At 44.5% G+C, this 21,517-nt stretch overlaps 1 protein-coding gene across 4 annotated transcripts in view; it reads left to right on the forward strand.

The window, feature by feature from the left end:
- frmd4a (FERM domain containing 4A) overlaps positions 1 to 21,517 on the forward strand; it is a 59,373-nt gene that overhangs the window by 2,511 nt on the left and 35,345 nt on the right. For 2 of the 4 annotated variants that reach the window (XM_034534770.1, XM_034534771.1), the window contains exon 1: positions 5,655 to 5,822. The exons of the other annotated variants lie outside the window; for them this stretch is intronic. In XM_034534770.1, coding sequence (XP_034390661.1) covers positions 5,655 to 5,822 — 168 coding nt within the window. Of the gene's footprint in view, positions 1 to 5,654; positions 5,823 to 21,517 lie in introns of those variants that run through there. 4 annotated transcript variants of the gene reach the window in all.

Here is a 21,517-nt window from a genome sequence, read left to right on the forward strand (position 1 = left end):
AGCTAAATTTTTCATATCCCTCAGTATTCCCAGTGAACATGCAGAGGTTTGCAAGTGCACAATGCCAACGGCTAAACACTTCCTCTCCAGGACTTAGCATTAGTTAACTTGTTTAAAAGATATTCCTTAAAATGGATCGTCCAGATTGATTTTCACCTTCCAGATTGCGGTGTGAAAAAGGCGGACCACTTTCTCATCTGTTCCCTGTCAGTCATCTAATGCTGATGAATCGCTTCACGTCCGTGTCAGTTGTTTCTGATGGATGTGGGTTTCCATCACAGTTAATTGAGTAATATCTACAAGGAGAACATAGACCATCTTTGTTCACAGACAATAGCTATGACACATCTGAACAAAACAAGACCCGTTAACCCCAGAACAATAAGAGGAGGCAGACTCGATTACTCCCATCTTCTCTATAAATCACTTTCTTTTCTATACCTCTTTCTCTCCTGTTACTCCTTGTCATTGTGGCTCAGAAGCCTGTCTTCATATCTCGGCTAGTCGTGCTTCTTTCCCCCTCATTCCCCCTTGTTCTTGCACTTGCATGGCTTTCATTACAGCAGTTTTGAGGTTATTAAGAGTAAGTGGCAACACATGAAGAAATGTATCAGCATGGGCAAACTGGGATAGAAGGACTTATCCCAGCAAAACACTGGGTGTTTACAGTATAAGATGAGGATGATAAATGGCTATTTGGTGTTGACAGTTGAAAACAGCTCTTCTTTTCGGGGATGTATACTGTTTAGATTACCCTGGTGAGCAGCTTGAATTAGGATTATCCTCAGCCTTTGTTATCCTGATATTGTGTTAAGCTGCTCAGCTCTTTTCTGTAAAATTAAGAACAAAAACAAAAACAAACAAAGAAGATAGGGCACGAGAAAGAGCGAGACATGCGTGTGTGTTTGTGTGCATGTGTGTGTGTGACACATTTCAGATTTAAGGAGGCTGAATCACTCTCCAAGGAAACATGTTGTTGTCAGGGGCACCGTGGGGGAGCGAGGGTTGTAAGGTGGGAGGGGTGGATCAGAGAAGACGCACACATAGATAAAGACTTACACACATGCACATGTTCAAAACACACACATTCATGAGTGGAATAGGAGCGCAAACACAAAAGCAAGACTGTAATTTACCACAATGGGTTTCAGAGCTAGAAGGGGAGGCAGGAATACGGATCGATCCTCGTTACCTTTAAACATCTGGTCTGCACCAATCACAGAGATGGTCAGGCCTGGACTGGCATTGTGTGGGTCAGGTTGACACTCTGTTTGTTTCTCATCAGAATGATCTAATTGTCTGGACGTTAGAGTCGGGATTCATTTAAGCAGCTGCAAAGTTGATGTGGACAGCAAAGGAACAACATTAAAAATTAGTTGCTCATTACTTTCCTTTTTATTATCCCTCTGTTAGCACATATCCGTTCTGAGGTTTGGGTTTTGGCCCCCACAGCTCTGCTCTGCCTCGCTACAGTATTGATTCCCGGGTTATCAATCTGCCCCCAGGACTGTAGGTGAGAGAGCTGTGGTCAGTCAGTCCAATTAAAGAGACAAAGAGGGGAAAAGAGGGGAAGAAAGAAAGATGTGGGAATAGTAGCTGGAGCTAAAGACTCCTGAAGGCCCCTCTTGCACCACACCCTATTCGGCATGAAAGGGGACCCCCCCTTTTCTCCCCAAGGCAGCTCAGAAGGAAGAATGTTTTTGAGCAAAGGAGGAAAGGGGGGAGCACAAGGGAGACTCCCACCCTCCTCTCCACCCGGCCTCTTTCTCTCTGCTGTGATTTTTTTCTTCTGTCTTTTATGCCCCATCCAAAAACAACCTATAGACATATACAGCACAGCTGCGTACAAGTTCAAAGTAAATCTGAACAGAGCATGATCAAACAATGAGGAGATGATCGCCTATTGACTGAGTGAAGGCTGAAGGCAGTGAGCCGTTTCTCTATGGAGACAGTTTGCTAGCAGGGTAGCTGTTGAGAGTGGATGCCTCTGTCCTCTGCCAAGACATCCCCAGTGGATGCAGAGTTCAGAAGGATTTCTTCATCGTCTCTGCTTTAGTATTCTCAGAAATGAATGTCTGGAATCCTTTAGAGAGAGAGAGAGAGAGAGAACTAGGGACGATAAAAAGGAAAAAAAGATGATGGGAAGAAGTCTGTTGGATTCCATCTTCCCCCAAAACAGGATGTGGAGACCCCGAAATGTTCCTTAAATATCCCAGCACAATCGGTTCCCTTTGTTAGACAGAGATAACATGACTCAATGAGAACGAGGGCACTGTCTCACTCACATGAAGGGGTTGATTCATAGTTTGTGTGTGTGTGTTTTCCGTGTATTTGTGTGCATGTGTGTGTGTGTGTGTGTGTGTGTGTCAAAGAAACAGAGCGGGAAAGGGTTAGAAAGAGAGTAAGAGTGAGAGAGGTGCAGTCTCTTGTTTTCCCGTGGGTGTACTGCAGTAATGTAGTAATCCTCATTAATATTTATCTGCCAGGCAAAGTGGAGAGAATGATTAGCTTTTAGAGTGTGTGCGTGTTTTCTTGAGTCCTTGGTGCATGTGTGTATAACATATTACAGCATATAACACATGAACTAGGTCAACTTCTATACTTAAGAGACTAACTAGTCCTGATACTTCAAAGGGTTTGTGTCATCGTGGGGGTTTCTCATTGCATTCATGCACAATGATCTGTATTTTTAATTATTCCAAGCACACATAAAACCGAAGCTCATGCACATTCTCACACACGTAGACATAAAGAAGCTCCTTGCTTTCATCTCCCTCTCGAGCCACGTAACGTTTTGCTATTGATTTTCCTGCTTGCACCTGTAATGCAATCACATTAAACTAGACTGATCTGAATTGAATTTCAGACTGGGTCTATACATGTATGCCACTTAGAATCTCCGTCACTGTGATAGTGTGTGTGTGTGTGTGTGCGTGTGTGTGTGTGTGTGTGTGTGTGTGTGTGTGGTTGTGTTGCAAATGAGCCGATAAGAAAATGAAGTCTGCTGCAGCCAGCTGTCTATTGGCAGTAGTAAACCTGTACAGCTTTTCCTGTGTGTCACATGCACTTTCTCCTGTCTTGTACACTATGTTTTTTTTGTGAATTTGTGTGCCATAGTGCCTCAGTTGAGATTGTTCTCCTGAATTTATAGTGTCTGTGACCTATTTCCCTCCACTGCTCTCTCTCTCGCTCTCTATTTCTCTCTCTCTCTCTCTCTCTCTCTCTCTCTCTCTCTTGCTCTGACTTACTTGCTTGCACTCTAATATAACACGCCTGAGTGGAAATCAGAGAGCAGGAAAAAGATTGAGAGATAGGGAGAGATGAAAGAGGGAGAGAGAGAGAGAGAGAGGAGGAGGAAGAAGAAGAATAAAGTTAAAGAATAGCAGCAGATGGAGCAGAGAAAGTTTGACTCCTTTTCTTGACAGGTTTGAAGCTTATTTATCATCAAAATGTGGATGAATGCATGTGAGAAAGAATTACATAGCATATACATTATCCTGCTGTTTGACTCTCCATCACTCGGCAGATAGTGTCTTTTTATCTCTGTCTTACTATGGTAACAGCCGGCCAGCTGACACTCTGGTGCCGACTGTTTACATCACAGGGCCTGTGTGACCTTTCCCAGGATTCAGCGGTACATTGCGCACACACACAGAATCATGGGAACAGTGCACTGTCATCCCTAACCTCCCGCCTCCCTGTCTTCCACAACAAATATGTACACCCCTCATAAATTGCAGTGGCGGAGAGGTGAATGTGTATAGCTCAGGCATTTTGGAAAATTCACACTATAGCAATGCCACACATTCCTCATGGGTTTCTCAAGACACCATTGAGAAAGCAATGTGGGGCCCTGAGACGGAGAGAAGGGAAATGAAGGGAACAAGGGATCTTGGAGCAAGTGGTTGGTGAAAATAAGCACATTTTAAAAGATGCAAGCGTATTGCATTATCAGGGTAAGGGTAAGGGTTAGGATTAGGATTTTTGTGGAATGAGCCTTCTGAAATCCATTACATCTTTGGGAAATATAGTCGAACAGAAAGTGGCACATACAGCCAGAGAAGAAAAGAAAAAAATATATAAATATTTATTTTGTGCACTATATTGGCGGTCATTTACTCATGTTCATGTGACATTCAGTAACAAACAAATGGTATGAGCATCATGCAACAATGTGTATGCACACACACACTCACACACCCTCACACCATCTCAGCAGTAGAGGAGTCACCTCTTGTATCAATAAACCCCTCAATGAATCAGAGAGGGCTACGAAAGACCATTTAATCCACCGACAGTCAGATTGGGTTTGGTTGGAAGGCAGAGAATTACTGTACAGCACAGAGCTATTGGATTTTCTATTGATCAAGGCTTTCTGAGGAAAGTGGAAAGAAGTCAATCAGTTTGGCTGTATAAAACCATCGGGTATTTGAGCTTTTCTTCTTTGTAAATGTCTAGACTTGACATTTAAGAAATCCTTAGTGACCCAGAAGATCAAAAATGGCTGCTGGATAGAACAAGTGGGTGCTTGTGTTCGATATCACATACAACAGCGAGAACATTGATCATGTAAGATGTAATGTTTTAGCAGTGCTGTTAAGCCAAGGATTGGCAAGGATAAACTCACACACTGTAGGCTTGGCACAGGTTGTATGTGGGGGTTGTATTGCCTCCATGTGGCCATTGTTGCACAAGCTTCATCATGAATTTCTATCTCAAATAAACACGTTGGATGTAATAAATTATATTTAAATGCCTTGCACATTATGTGCATGGATAATGTTTGTAGAGAGTAGCAGATAAGTTGTGTCTTCTTGGATTCTTTGGAGGACAGGTCAGGTCAGGGTTCTCCAGCCTGGAAAAGCTGGTTCAGAGGAAAAAATGTCTCCTTTTAAACCCAGTGCGGTTATAAAGTAGCATTTGGAGACCACATATCAGGATTTCTTGTGAGTATGACCATGATTGGCGGTTTTCTTCTTTGAGCCTGAAAGTGTCCAGTCTGTCCAGGTGTGTGAGGAGGTGTGACGCCTCCTTGAAAAGTGAGACAGTAAGAGAGCGTGCTGTCTTCTGTTCTCCTCTCCGGCACTGGACTGGTTGCTCTGCATGTGAGCTGCAGTATGAGAGTGCGTATCACTTTAAAAAACAACCACCATTCAGGGAGACTAAAAGACCAGCTGCATTTCCTGAGTGGGAATGTTTGTGTTTGTGGCGTACAGACCAACGGACGGAGGGTGCGCCGCTTCAGTGACAAGAAAAGAGAGAGGAAAGAGTCAGCGGGGACCACTGGCTGTGTGGGACTGGGACAGAAGGACCAGCAGGGTTTGACCTTCAGGAGACATCGGACCGCTGAATCCCAGAGGGACTGAGAGGACAGAGCGGGACAGAGGCAGGAGAGGAGACTATCCTGCCAGGCTTACCTCTGGAGATGAGCCACTTATTATCTGCTCGATCTTAGTGCTATCAAGAGGACAATAAAGGCTAATTTGTTATCTTTCCATGGGCCTTTGTGGATTTTACCTGTCATGGCTCACCTGTGCAAATAAAGTTGAATGTGATACCTGGGGATATCTCATTGATATCAAATCATACTGCTATACTGTACATACCTCTGGAGTTGTGGCTCTCATCAGAGAGAGCTTGTAGTCAGGGACGTAATGGAGGCAGTCTTGATGGGCCTAGACGAGGCAGTCTGTACTCGGCAGGGTCTGCTGTGGACTCTCACCTCGACAGCCCTCCGGCGCCTTCGTGTGCATGCCAGGAAGCTTCCTGCACCCATGCATCTCTTACACACACACAGGTGTGTTTCAAGGCCACTCTACCAGGTAGGCTGCTCCTCACATACACAACAAAAAAAACATCAACGAGATATGCATGTGCTTAGCATTTAAACAGGCACCGGGGATTTATTGCAAATTTAATTTAGAAGTATGATTACATTTGCGATCACCTATTGCCTTCAAGATTTGCCACCTGTGGAGAAGCATATTGAGTATCGGAAACGGTTATGAATGAATGATTCCACACATGTATCAAGGCTTGGGACCAAAGGAGAGAGCATGGAGGGAACAGATGATGTGCTGCAGGCCAGGTATGTCCTTCAGGCGATAGACCGAGGCCAGAGACGGGGGCCGGGTTAAACATGACCGATTTGTTTCTTTAAGCTTGGAGGACAGAACTGGGTTAGATGTAGTGGCTGTGTTCCTGCCAGTTAAATGGGACGCATATATACACTGACATAGTTTTAAAAAACACACGTGCATGTGGAGAGTTGTCCTGCCAAGTTCAGTGTTTTACGTTGTTGTCCTTGTGCAGAGTGTTCCTTTGAAGTAGTTGTTGTCCTCAGGATGCAGATCCTTAACAGGAAGTTGTGTTGATAAGGTCACTATAAAGGAGTCAGTAACTAAGCTGCTACGCTGTGTTTCTATGGATATGTGAAAGGAGGATACTTTCACACACAACACACGTTTTATGGGCTGTCTGGTCGGTCCCAAAGCCTCCATCGGCATCCACGTTTAATCTAACTCTAGTGACACACTAAATGTGTCTGTGTGCTTCAAAAGAACAGTTTCACAGGGTAATTAATTATTTTTATTGTTTTATCAAAATGAACTGTGTCTTTTGGGCCTTGGGGTTGTCTACATGTGATTCAGCAAAACGGTTGATCAGTATTCTCTTCACCATGTCTGATTCGGTACTCAGGCCTTTCATGGAGCCATTAGTAATCCCCAGGCGTCTCACCTGCCCTGTTTGCAGCTGGCACTACCGGGACAAACCCAACCGGCTCACAGAGAGAGACTCGTCGGGCTTCTTGCTACATACCAAAAAGCACACACTGTACTGCATAGCACAAAATCACCCTACAGAATCAGTGGGGTAACTTAAATACCACACACACACACACATCATGTGCCTTTTCCTGTCCTGTTGCTCTGATTACTTCATTCTCAAGAGGGGAATGAACTGGCTTCCAAGTTTAAGCATCCTCAGGGAGGGCCACACAATCAGAGGAAACTGAAATAACATACCAGACCTCCCTAAGACAAACGCATCCTTAACACCCCCTCCTGGTTTAGAGTCGCACAAACGTCTGAAAGAGGCCACGCTAAAACACATTTCAAACAGAGGTGTTTTAACTTTCCCAAACATCCTCTGGACGAGTGCTATGACTTGTTACAAACAACATCTTCCTCTTGCCTGATGAAGTGGTACGGTCCAAGGTGGAGCTGTTAATAGCGGAGGAGGGGTCAGTGTGTCAGGCTGCAGGATGGGGATATCCCTGGCTCACTGCACTGCCTCTCTGCCTGGCTTCCTCTATAATTGTTAATGAGAAACCCAGCCTCACACACACAGGGAGAGAGAGGATTTAACAGTATTTTTATTTTATAAACCTGTTCTCACTTACTCCTTTTGCACTTTCTTCTCTCATCTTGAAATGAAAACACATTTCCACTCCAGTGCTCCAACCTAAACCTGTTTCCTTATCTCTCTTTTTCCTCTCTGACACTGTTTTTCCTACTTAAATTAAAAAATCCTACATCACCATTAGTCATAAATACTCAATCAGGACACCAGCCCAGATATGTTCCTGTGCTCCAGTGGTCGACACATACGTTGAGGTGATCATTTGGTGCTCTGCATGTTACATGGAGCAGCAGCCTGTGTGATTGAGCTGTGGCCTTACAGTAACCAGCAGACTGCAACATTTGTGAAGTGTTGTTTGCTCACACAGACACGTATTCCTCTCATGAGAGATCGCAGTGGCGTGTTCACACTTTCATACATCAGACTTAGTAATATTGACTCAACAGCCTCCAGTCACACATTTCTCTCTCTCTGGTGGTATGACCCTTTAAACAGAGTTAGTACTGCCAGGCGTGTGAGGGCAGTGCTCTGCTGTGCTGTGTTAGACAGTATCTCATGGGTAATTCTCGCAGTGTGTCATTTTCTTAACTTGCTTTCCAGTCGCATTGATCTAATTTTTTTCCTGCCAGCTCCCCCCTTCTTTTCACCCGACACCATCCCAAAGGAAGGATATCCTGCGTGAGGAAGAAGCAGGGTTAAAAACTATAGTAAATACAGGTGGTTGGACTTATTTACCTGTAATCATCACAGTCCTGCAACTCACAAGACTTGCATTTTGTTCTTAAGAATGTGAAGTGACATCTTGTCAAGCAAAACTCATGCTGAGTGTGTTCAACATCCTTGTATCCTAGATAGACCACGTTTATTTCCTGTTACCGTGCTTGCTAATATCAGTCGCTGGCAGGAAGCTAGTTCTCCTCTGTGTCAAATGTACTTAGATCCAAGCTGTTTCCTAGCAACGCGATCCCACTGTAAAGTTTTATACATATTTAAAATCTTGCATTATGTCACATCTGTCATACATATTAATTAGGCATCACTGCTCTGCTAGCTTGGAAAGAAAAACCTGGCCTCTGAGCTCATCTGGTCCTGTTTCCTGTGAGAATAGCCCTGTCACTGATCAAATTCCTTTCCCACCGACGAGTCCCAGTCCATCAAATGCGAAGCAGAGACACTGCAGCTCAAGTCTAAAATAACCAAGATACAGAACCCGCCCCCTCCGTCTAGGAGCTGGATCATTTGTGTCTATTCTGTTACATCTTTAGTTTGTGGTCTGATAAGCGGTGGACGACGTGGTGTTTTCAAGCAAATGGTTTCCTTGGAAGAGAAGTCCACAATGAGTGACAGCAGCTCCCCTGGATCAGGGCATGATTGTACTCAGTTCAGGTTGTTAAGTCGCTCTGCTCTCATGTTCAATACATCATCCATTTGTTCTCTTATTCCACTGAAGCAGATGTCAATAACAAGACTTATGACAGACAAGGCACATATCCAGAATGGGAAATCTCTGTATTCCCAGCCTTTTTCCTTTGTTCCTTTTTTTCCAGCCAAGACATTATTGGACGGAGGTTGAAGTTGAACTTGTGACTTCTACTGAAGAATTTGGATCACTATTCCTGTCTGGCAGCCATCTTTGTACTCATTGCCAAAGTCAGGATCTGTATGTGAGAAAATATTTTCCCAGAACCGACAGAGAGACGTTTGGTGACTGGAGGGTTTGAGGGCCAGAACGGACTTTGATTCAAATTTTTCCAAAGCTTTGTTTATTTTTTTAATTTTCTAATTAGTTTGCAACTAACCGGAGGCATGTTTGTGTTTTGATATCTCTGCATAGACACACACTCACAAACACACAAATACCCCTCTGTAGATTCTGTTGGTGGTTGAAGCAGTTTACAGTGTCTCCCTGGGGATACGGTCTTATTTGCATAGTTGGTCTGGAAAATATTTCCACTGCTCCATTCCCAGGTTTATCAAATACCAAGTGCGTGAGTGTAAATGTGTGTGAAAGAGAAAAAGGAAAAGGGGGCCAGACTTGTTGATGTCTGAATTTAAGAAAAAGGTTCCTGTGGAGATTCATTAACAGTTCAATAATGGGAAACAATTTTTTTTCACCACTCTTTAAATCATAAATCATGTAATTCATATTCAGTTTGATATAGATGTGTATGACGAGTTATTTGCAGGCTTGTTACATGTTAAACATTTAAAGCATGACACCCCTCCTCCCGCATGTGCCATTAGTTATTAGTTGCTGTGCACCATAAGCTTCTTAGCCAAGCTGGAATCTAATTTCTCTGGTAATGTGTGAATATGGCACACTCCTTGATAGGACGGACACTCGCTTGATTAATTAAAGGCGTTTGCATGTTCACAAGCGTACCACACGGTCTTCCCAAAGGAACTATGATTCTCTGACATAATAGGCACATCATTGAATAAAATCAGGATGGTATTCCTGCTTTGGCATTTAGTAAAGCTACAAGGGAAATCACATGACTCACAAAAATCTTCACGATGTAAGACTTACTGACAGTGTTTTTGATTCCATTTCAAAGGATTGCTGGATATGAACACTTTCCCAGATATCGGCTGCCACGTTGGAGACTATTCAGATGTTAAACATGATGAAACACACAGTTTACGATATCTTGCTGGTGATTTATTGGGCAATGGTTGAGCGGCCTACTTGAGACATCTGGCTAGTATCCCTCTAAATCCTCTAAGTGTGTCTGAGTTGTGGCCAGAGAGTCACGACTGAGTGGCCAGAGCGGACACGATGTTAGGTTTTTGGAGGTGGTCCTCCTGTATTCATTGAAGTGATAAGTTTAACTGTGGTATTAGTGATGGGGATATAAGGGCTTATGATGTTTTAAGTTCAGAGGTTAGGGCCTGAGTATTGAATGGTAATCCCAAAGGATTACTAGGGGAATCTAGTGAATATCTGAGGAAATCCTTTTCAGGGACTCCCAGATCCTCTTGTTTGTATAGATGTGATATCCTCTAGCAGCGTGGCCACATGTTCACCGAACAGAGGTTTAAACTTTTCTGTGTGTTAACTTTCATATGTGAGGCAGGAAATATCATTAACTTGAATCGCAACCTGACCTCATGTGTCCCTGTAGAAAGACTTATATGTACAGGACAATTTACACCATCAGTCACATTAATGCTGAATGAGAGTGAGAAATATGATGCATGCATGTTTGTACTTGGTCAAGCTTAATCATTGATTTCCCATGGTTCTTTGGGGAGGCATAGTCAGCCACTTTACTGTGTTTAATATGTTATATCAGTCATCATTTTGAGATTTAAAGCTGGAGGACTCCATTTTGGTTACGTCCTTTGATACTGCAAATGCCTTCAAACTCTTTCTGTCTCTCTCAAGTATGGACACCTGTAGGCTTAATTATGCATGCGTAAATTGGACACACACGTAATGTGCGCATGCTCACTGTAGTGTTCTCGTGCAGGGTGTTGGAACTCTGGACTAAACACCGAGTTAAACCACAGTCAATGAAGACGGAGTCGTAATAAGTTTCACCCATTTACTGTAACTCTTTTTCTTCAATCATGCTGGTGAAAACTGCAAACAAAGACAATACAAACATTCAGTGTACATACGTAAATATAACATTTCACAGTAGAAAATATAAATATACATTGCATCTTTATACATTTACAGCACTCACGAAATTGCCTCTACGATGCTCCCCCGTGGATGCGAGCAGATTCTGGAGCATGCGGTCCACTGTCAAATGTTAACCCGAGCTAGTGAAACCAGACACCATTTAACCGGAAGTACCGGAACCGGAAGTGACTAAACCGGAAGTGAATTATCCGGAAGTGACGTCATAATATGCCATGAACAGGAAAATCATGTTGCCAATAACTGTCTTGAAATAAACCCCATTAATTAAACAAAAATGAAATAGAAAATGCCGTAAAGGCAACACACTCCCCGCATGACCTTTGTGAGGTCACTACAACTTGCAGCATAGAGAAACATTCCATTCTTGATCAGTCCTTGGGTAGAAGTAGAACAATCTCCGCAATTGGTCTAAGAAAGGTCTTCATAGTGCCTTGCTCAGTTGTCTTCACCTCAACCTTTCTTATATGTCCATCCTTTCCAGGGAACGTGGCGATAATCCTTGCCATAGGCCAGCAATTGCGGCAATTTTGCTTGTCCCTAAGCAGAACGAGATCTCCAATTTGAAGGTTTCTACGGGCCAATGTCCATTTCTGTCTGTGTTGTAAGGAAGGTAAGTATTCACGGCTCCAACGGGTCCAAAACTGGTTGGCAAGAGCCTGGACTTGTCTCCACTGCTTTGTGTACAGGTCCATGTCCGAGAAGTCTCCAAGTGGAGGTGGAACTCCTGTCTTTTGTGTAAGGAGCATTGACGGCGAGAGTATGAAGGGGGCGTCAGGATCCGTAGACACAGGTACGAGAGGTCGTGCATTAATGATGGCTGTGACCTCTGCCATTAGTGTGCAAAGCACTTCATGCGTCAGTCGAATGTTTTGCTGAAGGAACATTGAACACAACTCTTTGTGCACTGCCTTAGTGGGTGAGATCACTGTGTATGTTCGAGGAACATGGAGCTGTTTTAGGTCCTGGAGTGAATCTCTCCAGGATTCCCATCCGCTTTGCTTGTCTTCTGGGAGCGGCATGTCCCAGTCGGACAGTTCTGAAGTGTGTTTCCGGAGGAGGGCTCTTCCCTGGATCGTGACAGGTGCCAGCAGACCCAGGGGATCAAAAATACTGTTGACCGTGGAGAGAACTCCACGTCGGGTAAAGGGTTTGATTGTAGTTGACGCAGAGTAGGTGAATGTGTCAGTCCTGATCTCCCAGAGCAGACCCAGGCTCCGTTGTGTGGGTGTTGTTTCTCCGCTCAGATCTAGGTCCTTGACTACTGAGGCGCAATCTTCGGGTGGGAAGGCCTCTACAACTGCCTGACGGTTTGATACAAACTTGTGTAAGCGGAGGTTTGATTCTGCAAGGGATGTCTGCGTTCGTTGAAGCAAATCAATTGCCTCCGCTTCAGTTGGTAGGGAAACCAAGCCATCGTCCACATAAAAGTTCCTTTCCACGAACTTAACAGTATCATCACCATGCTCCTTTGTTCCTTCTCTGATAGCTCTTCGCAGCCCATAGATAGCCACAGCAGGAGATGGCGCATTGCCAAATACATGAACCTTCATCTGGTACTCGATAACTTCCTTATTAATGTCATTGTCCTTGTGCCACAAAAAACGCAGAAAGTTGCGGTGGTCTTCATGCACAAAGAAACAATGAAACATCTGCTGGAAGTCAGCAATAATTGCAACCTTCTCTTTCCGGAAGCGTAGCAAGACACCAAGAAGGGAGTTGTTGAGATCGGGACCAGTGAGCAGCACGTCGTTGAGGGAGACGCCACGATACTGTGCGCTGGAGTCGAAGACAACCCTGATCTGATTGGGTTTTTGTGGGTGGTAGACCCCAAACGTTGGGAGGTACCAGCACTCCTCATCTTCTCTCAGTAGCGGTGCTATCTCGGCATGTCCATTAGCAAAGATTTTCTCCATGAATGCCACATACTGCTCCTGCATCTCAGGTCTCCTTCTCAAGGTTCGTTGTAGGGATGCGAACCGGTTGACTACCTGCACCCTGTTGTTCAGCAGAACCTTGCGTGGTTCTTTAAATGGCAGTGGGGCGACCCAAGTGTTAGTGTTGTCTCTGTAGACGTCTGTGTCCATTATTTTTAAAAAGATAAGGTCTTCTATTGATGGAGCCAGTTTGTTGTCACGTTCAGTTCGATTGAACACCGTCTCACCCAGCATCCTCTTTGTTGTCTTGTCAGGCTGGTTAGCACTGTACTGTGTCTCCTTGACATGCATGAAGTTTGTGCAGGGTTGAAGGATTGAATGATGACCATTGTCTAGCACGTTGGTTTTGAACGTGTTGACTGTCGGCTTATGTGCATTACCCAGGCACACCTCTCCAATTACTACCCAACCCAGGTCCAGTCGTTGAGCAAAGGGGGCGTTATGTGGTCCGTTGACTTGTTGCCTGACCTTGTGTGCTCGAAGGACATCTCTTCCGAGTAGCAGAAGTATTTGTGCCTCTGGATCCAGTTGCGGGATATGCTTGGCAATGTGATGGAGATGAGGCTGGTGGAGAACAGCGCTTGGCGTCGGAATCTCAGACCGATTGTTCAATATTTCATGACACTCCATGAGAGGTGGGAGAGCGATGAGAACCTTTCCGTCCAGCGACTCAATCTGGAATCCTTCTGCCTTCTTGCCAGATGTTTCAACGATGCCAGAGCAAGTTCTGAGGTAGTACGAGATTGGTTTGCTCTCCACACTAAAAAGTTTGAAGAACTCCGGTCTAGCTAGTGAGCGGTTACTCTGGTCATCTATAATTACATAGGCTTTCACAGCCATGTCCTTGGAACCCTTTGGATATATCTTTGCGAGGCAGATCTTTGCACATGAGCGGCTTCACTGACCTGCACCGCACACTTCCGTGCAGTTTGTTCTAACATCGGCCATGTTAGAATGATCTTCTCCCTCCCCGCCGTTCTCTTGTGATGGTGGAGGGGCTTGGAGGTAAGTGAAACTTTGAGGTGACGGACCAGGATGCATGGCTGCATCATGATAGGGGCTATCACATTCTGAACACTTTATAGAGGCCTTGCAGTCTTTAGCAAGGTGTGAGACTGACGAACAGCATTTGAAACATATTCCTTTCTCCATAAGAAAAGCCTTCCTGTCGTTGAGGAGTTTGTTTCTGAATGTTCTGCATCTTTTGAGTGGATGAGGCATGTTGTGCAATGGGCAGTTCTTGTTAGGGTCATCATTGGTCGAAGAAACGTCCATTTTGTTTACCGAGATGGGTTTGTTGGTGTTAAAATTCTTGACAATGAATGTATCTAGTTTTGTTGGCGTTATGATGCTACCTTGCTGCATGAAACTAGGGTCGTTGCGCCTCTTCGCCTCCCGGCACACAAAGTTGCAAAAATACTCAAAGGGAGGGAACCGCCCTTGGTTCTCTTCCTTGTAGCATGACCCAGTAGACATCCACTTGTCCTGAAGTGCAAATGGAAGTTTGTCCACGATTGGTCCAACTCCACGTGATGTGTCCAGATACGACAGGCCAGTGAGGTAACCTTCTTCTTTAGCGCCTTGGATTTCCATGAGCAAATCTCCAAGTTCACGTAATTTGGTGTGATCCCTCGCTGAAATCCTGGGGACTGCGTCCAACCGCTGGAACAGAGACCTCTCGATTATTTCAGGAGCGGCATAGCACTCACGCAGCCTCTCCCATGCCTTGTGTAAAGCCAGTTTGGGGTTGCTTACGTACACTGAGCGTATGCGTTTCACCCGTTCACTAGATTCCTTCCCCAGCCATTTAGTCATGAGGTCCAATTCTTGGGATGCTGTGAGGTGAACTTCGCCAACGGCATTGTCGAATGAAGAGCACCATGCGCGGTAATTCTCAGGCTTATCATCAAATTGGTACAGTCCTGAATTGACAAGGTCTCGTCGTGCTAAATATTGTGCCAAAGGCTCTGCCAGAGGTGGTGTGCTAGAGGGAGGAATCTGCTGTGGAACATATGACTGTGCACGGACAGGTAGGTTTGGTGTAGCTAAATGCCCGCTCTCAGCTCCTTCGGACTTTAGCTTGTAGTTGGTAGGTGGTACAGTATCTTTTGTAGGTGGATACCATGTTACATAGCTGGCACTTGATTCTTCCTGGAATGGAACAGGTAAGACTGACAAGAGTGGAGCGGAAGAACGAAGATTGATTTGTGATTGAACATATTCACTGGTACGTTCAATTTTTCTCCTTTGTGATTCAGATCTGCCATTTTCAACTGGAATTCCCTCGGCGTCTTCCAGCACTTGAGCCTCCACCATGGCCACATCAGCTTCTCGATGTAACGTCAGCACCTCCAACTCTGTGTCTATTCTTACTGCTTCCAACTGAATTTGAGCATCTCTTGTGACTCTATCTGCTTCCCTAGAAGCCTTTTCCATCTTCAGTTTAGCTTCTTGGGTAGCATATGATGCTCTAATCTTAGCAGCTTCTGCTTTAGCCCGAACGCGAGCCACACTGGGTGATAATGACGCAGTCTTGCTGCTCCTAGTGCTGGATACAGACGATTTGTCGTTGGCGGCCATCTTGATCCCGTTGAAACATCCAATGCTTTTCTTTTCACTGTAGTGTTCTCGTGCAGGGTGTTGGAACTCTGGACTAAACACCGAGTTAAACCACAGTCAATGAAGACGGAGTCGTAATAAGTTTCACCCATTTACTGTAACTCTTTTTCTTCAATCATGCTGGTGAAAACTGCAAACAAAGACAATACAAACATTCAGTGTACATACGTAAATATAACATTTCACAGTAGAAAATATAAATATACATTGCATCTTTATACATTTACAGCACTCACGAAATTGCCTCTACGATGCTCCCCCGTGGATGCGAGCAGATTCTGGAGCATGCGGTCCACTGTCAAATGTTAACCCGAGCTAGTGAAACCAGACACCATTTAACCGGAAGTACCGGAACAGGAAGTGACTAAACCGGAAGTGAATTATCCGGAAGTGACGTCATAATATGCCATGAACAGGAAAATCATGTTGCCAATAACTGTCTTGAAATAAACCCCATTAATTAAACAAAAATGAAATAGAAAATGCCGTAAAGGCAACACACTCACAATGGCCCTGCAACTCTATCGTGTCTGGATGTGTGTGTGTGTGTGTGTGTGTGTGTGTGTCTGTGTGTGTGTCTGTGTGTGTTTATGTATACAGTTCAAGGTGTCCGTAACACACAGAACAAGCTTTCGACAAATTCGACCACTAAAGCAAAAAAACGAGTTCTCATCTGTAACTATTCTACATGATTGACCAGGTGTTTTAATTCATTGAGCAAAAGCTTTCCACCTCCTACCTTCAGATTCTGGCTCCAACCGAGGCGAAATGGCCAAATGGAAGACATTCAATATCTTTACAATGACGGGATTCCTTTAATAAGAATTGCACACACACACACAGACCACACACTTGCCAAAGGGCTCTCCCTGCATATGAGCTGGGTCATTTTACATTATCCTGGCTCAGAGGAATTAAGTGTGTAGTAATGGAGCACAGTCACATTGAGCCAAAGCAATGGAGGGATAAATCCTAACTGCAGAGCACAGTGGAGGCCGGCCAGACAGGCTGCAGGACCGAGCCTGTGGAGGGACATATAGCTCCTTTCCCTCCTCTATCTGTCAGTAGAATACGTCAGACTTTATCCTGGGGGACGATGAGAGAAAGGTCTGAGGCTGCAGCGTGTTCACACCATCTGCTCTTATCTCTCCATAGCTTCTGTTTCCTTTATTACGTTGCCTCTATTTGTCTGCCTGCCTCATCTCCACTTTATTTCCGTCTTCTGTCCTACCTGTCTGCTTTACCCTTTTCAGACTCTCCCTCTGTGAATCCATTGCCTCGTTGTCTTCACTGCTGAAGTGTGTGCTTGTGTTTCTCTTCTATACACCTGTTCCTATCCTGTTCTTGCACAAAGACCCTCTTATGTCACCTGAAGACTATAGCAAAGGATTCCCTTGTCTTTGCCATCCAGGGATCACAATACTGTCGTCAAGCGGATTGAATCTCTTTGTGAGGGAGACATTCATTGCATGCCTTTTTACTTCAGGTTCATACCCCTGGGTCCTACCTTTGCCTGATTCAGTCTCTTAGTATTGTCTTACAGTGCCTCCTCCTCTTCGTGCCCTACATTTCTGGCAGAGTGTGTGTGCCAGAGACCGCTAGATCTCCCAGAAAGTTGCCATGACAACTTTTGTTTGCATCTTAGGTTGGAGTGCAAGGGGGATTGAAGCTGGTCAAACGTGTGTGTGTGTGTGTGTGTGTGTGTGTGCGTGCGCCTAACAGCTCAGGTTGTGTCCATGCCTTTCAGCTTAAGAAGTAAGTGCTTTTAAAACCTAAGAGTTATTATGTGGATGGAAGCTCACCGAGCTCCCGTAAAGCCGGTGCCTTGAATGATGTTGTTCTGTGGCTGTCTTTGTAATTAGCCTGGAGGGTCTTTATAGCCCCTGAAGGACACCCACACCCACCCACCCACCACACACACACATACACACACACACACACACACATACACACACACACACACACACACACACACACGTACACACACACACACACACACACACACACAAGGGCAAAATTAGCAAAGCAGAGAGAGGATTTGGGCGCGTTTACCCAAAAACCCCTTTTCTCCTCTCCCCTGCTGTTCTGGTCTCAGGGTACATGCCTAATAGGATGGCGGAATACATTAGGACGGTGATACACACACACACACACACACACACACACACACACACAGGAGTTTGCAGATAGGACTGTTTAATATTCAGCCTGCTAAATGATTAGAGTGTTTGGTATTCTATCCAGTCGCAGGACAGGGGATAGAGGTCACTGGAGTTCAGCCGCTCTGCAGTACACAGTGCCCTTGAGTTTAGGCCACAAGCAGTGCTTGTGTGTGTGCGTGAGGGTGTGTTTATTTGTTAATGAGAGACCAAAAGTGAGACAGAAGAAGCAGTAGGGAGATAAAGAGAGGTCAAGGATGAATATTCATCAATCAACAAGGTTCAATTGGTTTACTGGCACTAAAAGAGAGTTGACACACATACACATATGCGCACGCACACACATACTGTAAAGTCGGATACTACTAGCAATGCAAAATCAAATACCTCATCCTACGTCACTTTGTCTCTGCATGGATCGAGTATCAGTGAACACAGGGTCACTCAGGTCTACAGTGATTTCTGACTGTGTAAATTATAGATGAAGAGAGGAGGTGTACGGGTAAAAGATCCTTCCCCTGTGAACGGCTCCCATGAACACACACACACACACACACACTGAACACCTCAACCCTTGCAGATCAACCCCTGTGATCACTAAGACTGTTTCCTTGAGATAAAAGACATGACATCACTCGTACCTATTTGTCCTGAACCACTCTGCTCTGCTTGTTCGGCTTTCGGCGCTCTAGCTCCCCCTCTCGCTCCGTACGCTTTGTCCTCTGTCCTTCCTCAGAGGCTACTTCAGTTAGCGAATCACCTCATATCTATTTCATCCAAAACACAGGGTAATAGAGTAGTACTGCCACTTTTTCAGAGGCACAGATATACACACATGGCACACCCAACCGGAGTGCTTACGATGGCTTTATCAACCAAGTGCTTGGTTTGGACTGGAATTTAAGGAATGTCCAACCCGTGTCTGTAAAGGACAAAGCCGACGAGAAAAAGCTGAAACTAAAAAAGAGGGAATCGTGAACCGTGGAAGAAAGGCACCTTGTCCTTCCTTTGGAAAATAGGCCTTTTGACTATTTTGAATGCAGCTCATCCCCATAAAGCAAACATGTAAAGAAGACATGAGTGAGCATCAAGTGCAAACACATTCAAATGGTTTGTAGCATGCAAAAAAGTGGAAAGTGGTGACTTGCTCTCGAACCGACGCGCTGTGGCGCAGCGTCATCACACTGTGTCCATGAGCGGCTGTCATTTGCTTGGATCTCGTCAAGGGAGGCATTTGCTGTGGTTCTGTTTTCGAGGTATTTGTGTTTTAAATAACTTATGGCTATGTCTGAGCGCCTGTGTCCACATATGTACATCTATATGAACAGTTGTATTTTGGCATCAGTGAAACAGAAACAAGCATGATGGACCAAGAGAAGGAGAGAAAGGAAACAAATGAGTAAAGGAGAATGATGTGAGCAGAGTAGAAGATTGAATGGATAGTCTATTGAATGGATAGTTGGCAGCTAAAAAATAGATTACATTTACAGCACAAGATGATACTACATTACTCGCTGGAATAGTAATAGTAAGAGTTTTGCTGGCTATTCCAATGAAGCATTATCTTAAGATCAAACAATGTGATCAGTGGAAACAAAGAATATCAGACCATCAGGAATTTATCAAGAACAATTTGAGGTTGTTAGTGTTATGACGACAAGACATATTCAAATGTACAGGACCAATACAGCATAGTAGCTCTCTGCCATCCTGTGTTATCTTCACCCCTTTTTTCAGAGTCATTCTGTCTCAAAGCATTGGCTCACAATTTGCAAATATTATTTTGCATATTATTTTGAGAACCAGTTAATATATGACTGCTGCTACTCCATACCCATATATATGTATATCTGCAGCAAACTATTGGTGTGTAATGCATATGTAAGGAGTGTGTTGTACATCTGGGACTTTTCAGCATGAGCCAAGAGACAACGCTTCAGTTTCTATGCAATTCATTGGGGATTGAGGCTCCTCTGGATGCAGAGCACAGCGACGTTGAATTTGTGGATTCAGCACAAGTGAAGTTTGGACTATATAACACGATTTCTGATGTCTTCATTGTGCCCGATGAAACACCTTTAAGCGTTGTTACCATAAAAAATGCATAATGGTATGTTTGAAATTCATAAGCATCTCCATCTGTCAGCTTGAGAGAAAGTTGTGCTTCTTTGTAAAAATGTGGGGAAACATCTCCTGAAAAAAGGAGAGAGATTCCTGGTGAAGTCTGGGAATGGTGCTTTGTAGTAAAACAAGAACGAAGCAGAGTTGGCTACAAAAATATCTCCAGTTTGTTTGAAGTGCCCGTGTGTTTCTGATTTAAAAAAAACCCTAACTGGAACCACATTTCAGTCCCAAAGTCACTCATGGGCAGGGAGGGTGGAGCTCAGAGACACACATATACACACTTGAACAAACAAAACAGATCTCTCTCGGTCAGTCGTTCCTCTAGACATTCCTGGCTGCCTTTCCATGACCCTCCCTGCTCTGTCTCACTTTGCTACATGAAGCACGGGATGGAGAAGATGGATTTCGTCCCACTATTATTTTTCCATAAGGTTTTTAATAACCCATTCAACTGAAACTGTAGAATAGTATGTTTTGCTGAATATTGTGTTGTAATGTAATCTTCACCACGTGCAGATACTGTTACATTAAAACTGACAACGAGTCTAAAGTCTATTCAACTACAATGATCTCAGCATCATAAATCACCGCAGGACTGCTTGTGTCAGACCACGTTCGCTCTCAAAGTGACGTGTTTAAGAGTGTGTGTTTGTTTAGTCTCCTTAAATATGAGAGCGATGCAGACAAAGACAGACAGAGCAAGACAGAGAGGGAAAGCATGGAGTGTGTGTGTGTGTGTGTGTGTGTGTGTGAGGGGGGTCACTCTCAACTGCCTACCGCAGCGTCCCACAGTCAGGGTTAAAGAGATTCTCCATCTTGCTTCAATTAACTGCTCAGCACTGTTTGTATCACATTCCACCAATATGGGTTACCTTTTCCAGCACAGACCATCAACCCTGCTCGACCCTAAAACCTGACTCTAATACCCACCGCCTGGTAAACCCACCTCACCCATGCAGATCTTTCCCCTTTGGAGCTCTACTCCACAGAAATACACCAGATCAGCACCTCATTACGACCACACCTCAGCCCAGAATAGAAGCCCACTGGCTCCATAACAAGGCTCTGTCAGGACCCAGATATGTCACACCTGTAAGTGGTTCTCACCTTGTGCTTCTTGGAAACACGCTCTGTAGGTCATTGAAAGGTGACCATGTATAGGGAAGTTAAGGAGCTAGAGCATCGGACAGAGAGGCTCACTAAATCACAGCTGTTTGTTATTGTTCCTTCCTGCCTTGCTTCCTTCCTTCTACTCTCTGGCGTTTTCTGTGAATCTGTCCTTCCTCTCGTTCAGCTTATCTGGAGCACCTAACATCCATTACAAACAGGAACAATATTTCATACCCTTGTGTAGTTTAAGTTTTATGGATCCCTCCTCCTCCTCCTCCTCCTCTGTCTTTGTCAGTTTTACCCCATTCCCCCATTCCCCCATTCCCCCACTGTCCCCTTCTCTCTCCCGTCCTTGCATTGGTCAAACAACAGGGCACTTGTGATAGCCAACTGAGGAAGTTACCAATAAAGGGAGATATGTATTTAGCGAAAGAGGGACGGGTGCATGTATTAAAGCCAAGGAAAGAATCATCTGGAGATATTCAAGTTGGACAGGCCAGTTTCCGGTGTCTGGAGCAGGCCAAAAATATCCAGAAACAGACACATCCAGCAGGGAT

Source organism: Cyclopterus lumpus, chromosome 6 (genome assembly GCF_009769545.1).
Source record: "Cyclopterus lumpus isolate fCycLum1 chromosome 6, fCycLum1.pri, whole genome shotgun sequence".
Lineage (NCBI taxonomy): Eukaryota > Metazoa > Chordata > Actinopteri > Perciformes > Cyclopteridae > Cyclopterus > Cyclopterus lumpus.